The sequence below is a fragment of the Fundulus heteroclitus genome, unplaced genomic scaffold (genome assembly GCF_011125445.2).
Source record: "Fundulus heteroclitus isolate FHET01 unplaced genomic scaffold, MU-UCD_Fhet_4.1 scaffold_47, whole genome shotgun sequence".
In the NCBI taxonomy this organism is placed as follows: domain Eukaryota; kingdom Metazoa; phylum Chordata; class Actinopteri; order Cyprinodontiformes; family Fundulidae; genus Fundulus; species Fundulus heteroclitus.
In genome coordinates, this window is record NW_023396890.1 from 724,857 (window position 1) to 727,586 (window position 2,730).

General features: G+C 46.9%; 1 protein-coding gene across 1 annotated transcript; it reads right to left on the reverse strand.

The window, feature by feature from the left end:
- Window positions 1-1,231: 1,231 nt before the first annotated feature.
- On the reverse strand, window positions 1,232-2,474 carry LOC105926601 (histone H1.0-B). The gene has a single exon (XM_012862994.3). The coding sequence runs from the start codon at window positions 2,199-2,201 to the stop codon at window positions 1,614-1,616; it is 588 nt and encodes a 195-aa protein (XP_012718448.1). The 5' UTR covers window positions 2,202-2,474; the 3' UTR covers window positions 1,232-1,613.
- Between the last annotated feature and the right edge of the window lie 256 nt (window positions 2,475-2,730).

Consider the following 2,730-nt stretch of genomic DNA (forward strand, 5'->3'; position numbering starts at 1 on the left):
TATACCTATGTCGTTGAACCCGATGGATTGAGAACGAGAGGTCGCTGAGGTTCAAGGAACAGGGAGTGAATAATTATGGGTATGGGCTATAGAATGTATTTCTGAAAGCAAAGGGTACCAACAAGTGTACCTAAAAATAGACAAGAATGTTTTTTTTTTTCCTGAATTCATTTGATTTTAAAAGCTTTTATCCTTAGACATCCTTGACATAAACATCTTTTGCTATATGAATGAGATTATTGTGGTTGGTGGCATTTAACATTTGTCCAAATGTCAATCTCCGTTTTAATGTTTCTCCTGGGGTTTAATTGTTTTTAACATACAGGTGGGTCATCTGCTAACCATGTTTTACCCCTGACCGGTATGCGTGTTCCCCCAGGCTGCTGCTGACTCAGCTGGAAACGAGAAGGCTGCCGTTCCCTCAACCCACCACCAGATGGCAGTGTCTGTTTGACCGGCGGGAGGCAGAGCAAGTGACCCTGGGTGTGTCCGCCCCACAATCTAAATAAAAAAATCTGAAAAAAAAAACTTTATTCAAGGTCTAGTCATATTTATAATAAAATGAAATTGCATTATTGGCTTTTTGTGCAGCTTCACCTGCACAGATGTTAAACTCCAACTTTCATTATGACTTGGTTATTTCTAAGCGTCATTATTTGCACCTAACTGCAGTGGCTCCCTGCATGCTGTTGTTTATGCCTGAATTATAGCTTATTTATGTTAAATAAAAAATATGTGACAGACACCTTCCGGGTGTCTGTCACAGATTTTAACAGTAATAGTTGTATTTCAAAATCAAGTTCATCAGAATATCCTTGGGCCAAAAAAATGTGTTTCGATATATCAAATCAGCTGAATTATTTATATTTATAGAAGAATCAGGGGGGAAAAAGAACCTAAACGTTGAGGCCTCCCAAACAGTTATCAGCCCACTCCCCATTTCTAATCCATAAAAATAGAAATGTAATCATTTCTAAAAAAAGCTAAATATATTTAAAGATTTTAAACCCAACTCTTGCATGGCTCTTATCGCTTCTGGTTCATGATTATAACTATTTTGCTTACCCCTCTGCACACTAATTAAGCTTCAATTACCAGAACTTAATTTTTTTTCCCCTTTATGATATGGAAACATCTTTTATCACACTATAAAGCTCCACGGCCATAATGTAGGACTATATATAGATAAAAGGCAGATTGCTCAGAGGAAAGCGCCACCAACAAACGTGTGTAAAATCAGGACACTAAGTTGAAACCGTTTTTATTGACACACATTGCAAATAGTCGTAAAAAGTGTGGAACCCCGTCAGAAGGAGAACCTGAGTGGGATCAGGAGAAATGACGCTGGTGTTCTCCCTCCACGGCGAGGACAGCAACTGTCTCATATTTACATGTGTGGAAGAGGGTCAAAGGTCAGACTCAAACTTTAACGGGATGAAAATGTTCAGGATTAGTTTTACAGACTAAACGTTGCAATGGATGGAAGAAAAACAAAACAACTACAGGTATAAACAGCAGATTTCTGCAGGATATTTTACAAAAATAATACATATAGGAAAAAAAACAAAAACAAAATCCTCCGGTATTTACAGTGAGTTTGTCTGAGAGTCCCTTCACTTCTTTTTTGCGCTCTTCGCCGCCTTCCTAGGGGCCTTGGCCTTGGGCTTGGCCGCCTTCTTCACGGGCTTGGCTTTGGGCTTGGCCGCCTTGGGCTTCTTGGCCGGCGCCTTCTTGGCTTTCACGGGGGTCGCCTTCTTGGCGACCTTCTTCACCTTCTTGGCGGCCGCCTTCTTGGGCTTCTCGGGCGTCTTGGTCACCTTCTTGGGCTTGGCCGCCTTCTTGGGTTTGGGCTTGGCCACCTTCCTGGGCTTGGCGGCGGACGCAGCCTTGGCGGGGGTCTTCTTGGTGTCCTCCGGCTTGGTGAGCCTGAAGGAGCCGGACGCGCCGATGCCTTTGGTGTGGCGCAGCATGCCGGACGCCACCAGCCGCTTCAGGGCCATCTTGATCTGGACGTCGGCGTTGTCGCCCACTTTGTAGTTCTTCCTCACGTACTTCTGGATGGACTGACGGGACGCTCCGGTCCGGCTCGCGTCGTGGACGATGGCCGCTTTAATCATGTCCGAGTACTTGGGATGCGAGGCGGGCTTCTTGGGTTTGGACGCCCGCTTGGCTTTGGCTGGAGCGGCCGACGTCTCTGCCATGGTGGCGGTCTTCTTCCCCCCCTCTGGCTGGATAAGTTGATGGAAAAACTTGGAGGTGTAATTTCACCTCTGGTCCGCCTGGCCGTCAGAAAACCTGAGCAAGCTGGACTGATTATGTTTTTATTATTATTAAATATCTTTTTTAAAAAGTGTCTTCAAAGTGTGACGCCAGAAAAAGTAATTTAGTGATTAAAAAGGTTAAAAACGGCAGTGCGCGCAGCGTGCAGCGGACGGAGCGGCTCCGGCGTAAAGTGTGGAGCGTCCAGGCGCCATGGAGCCTATGAAGCCTCGCTGCGGACGTGATTGAGAACACCAACTGCCAGCAGCTGATCTCGCGGACTCCATGGAACTGGCGCCGTCCCGTTTGTGTTTCTTCCTCCTCCATCTCCGGTCCAATGTGCCGACCCCGCGTCCCGGCCGGCCCGCCGGACGCCACGGGCCGGTGCTGAGGACATGCGGCTTCCCTGCCGCACGCTCCTCCCGCTCGCTCGGCACCGGCGAACAACTTTTATTCCGGGAAAACCGGCTG

Coding starts and splice junctions, on each gene's coding strand:
- LOC105926601 (XM_012862994.3), bottom strand. CDS start 2,201: ATGGCAGAGACGTCGGCCGCTCCAGCCAAAGCCAAGCGGGCGTCCAAA.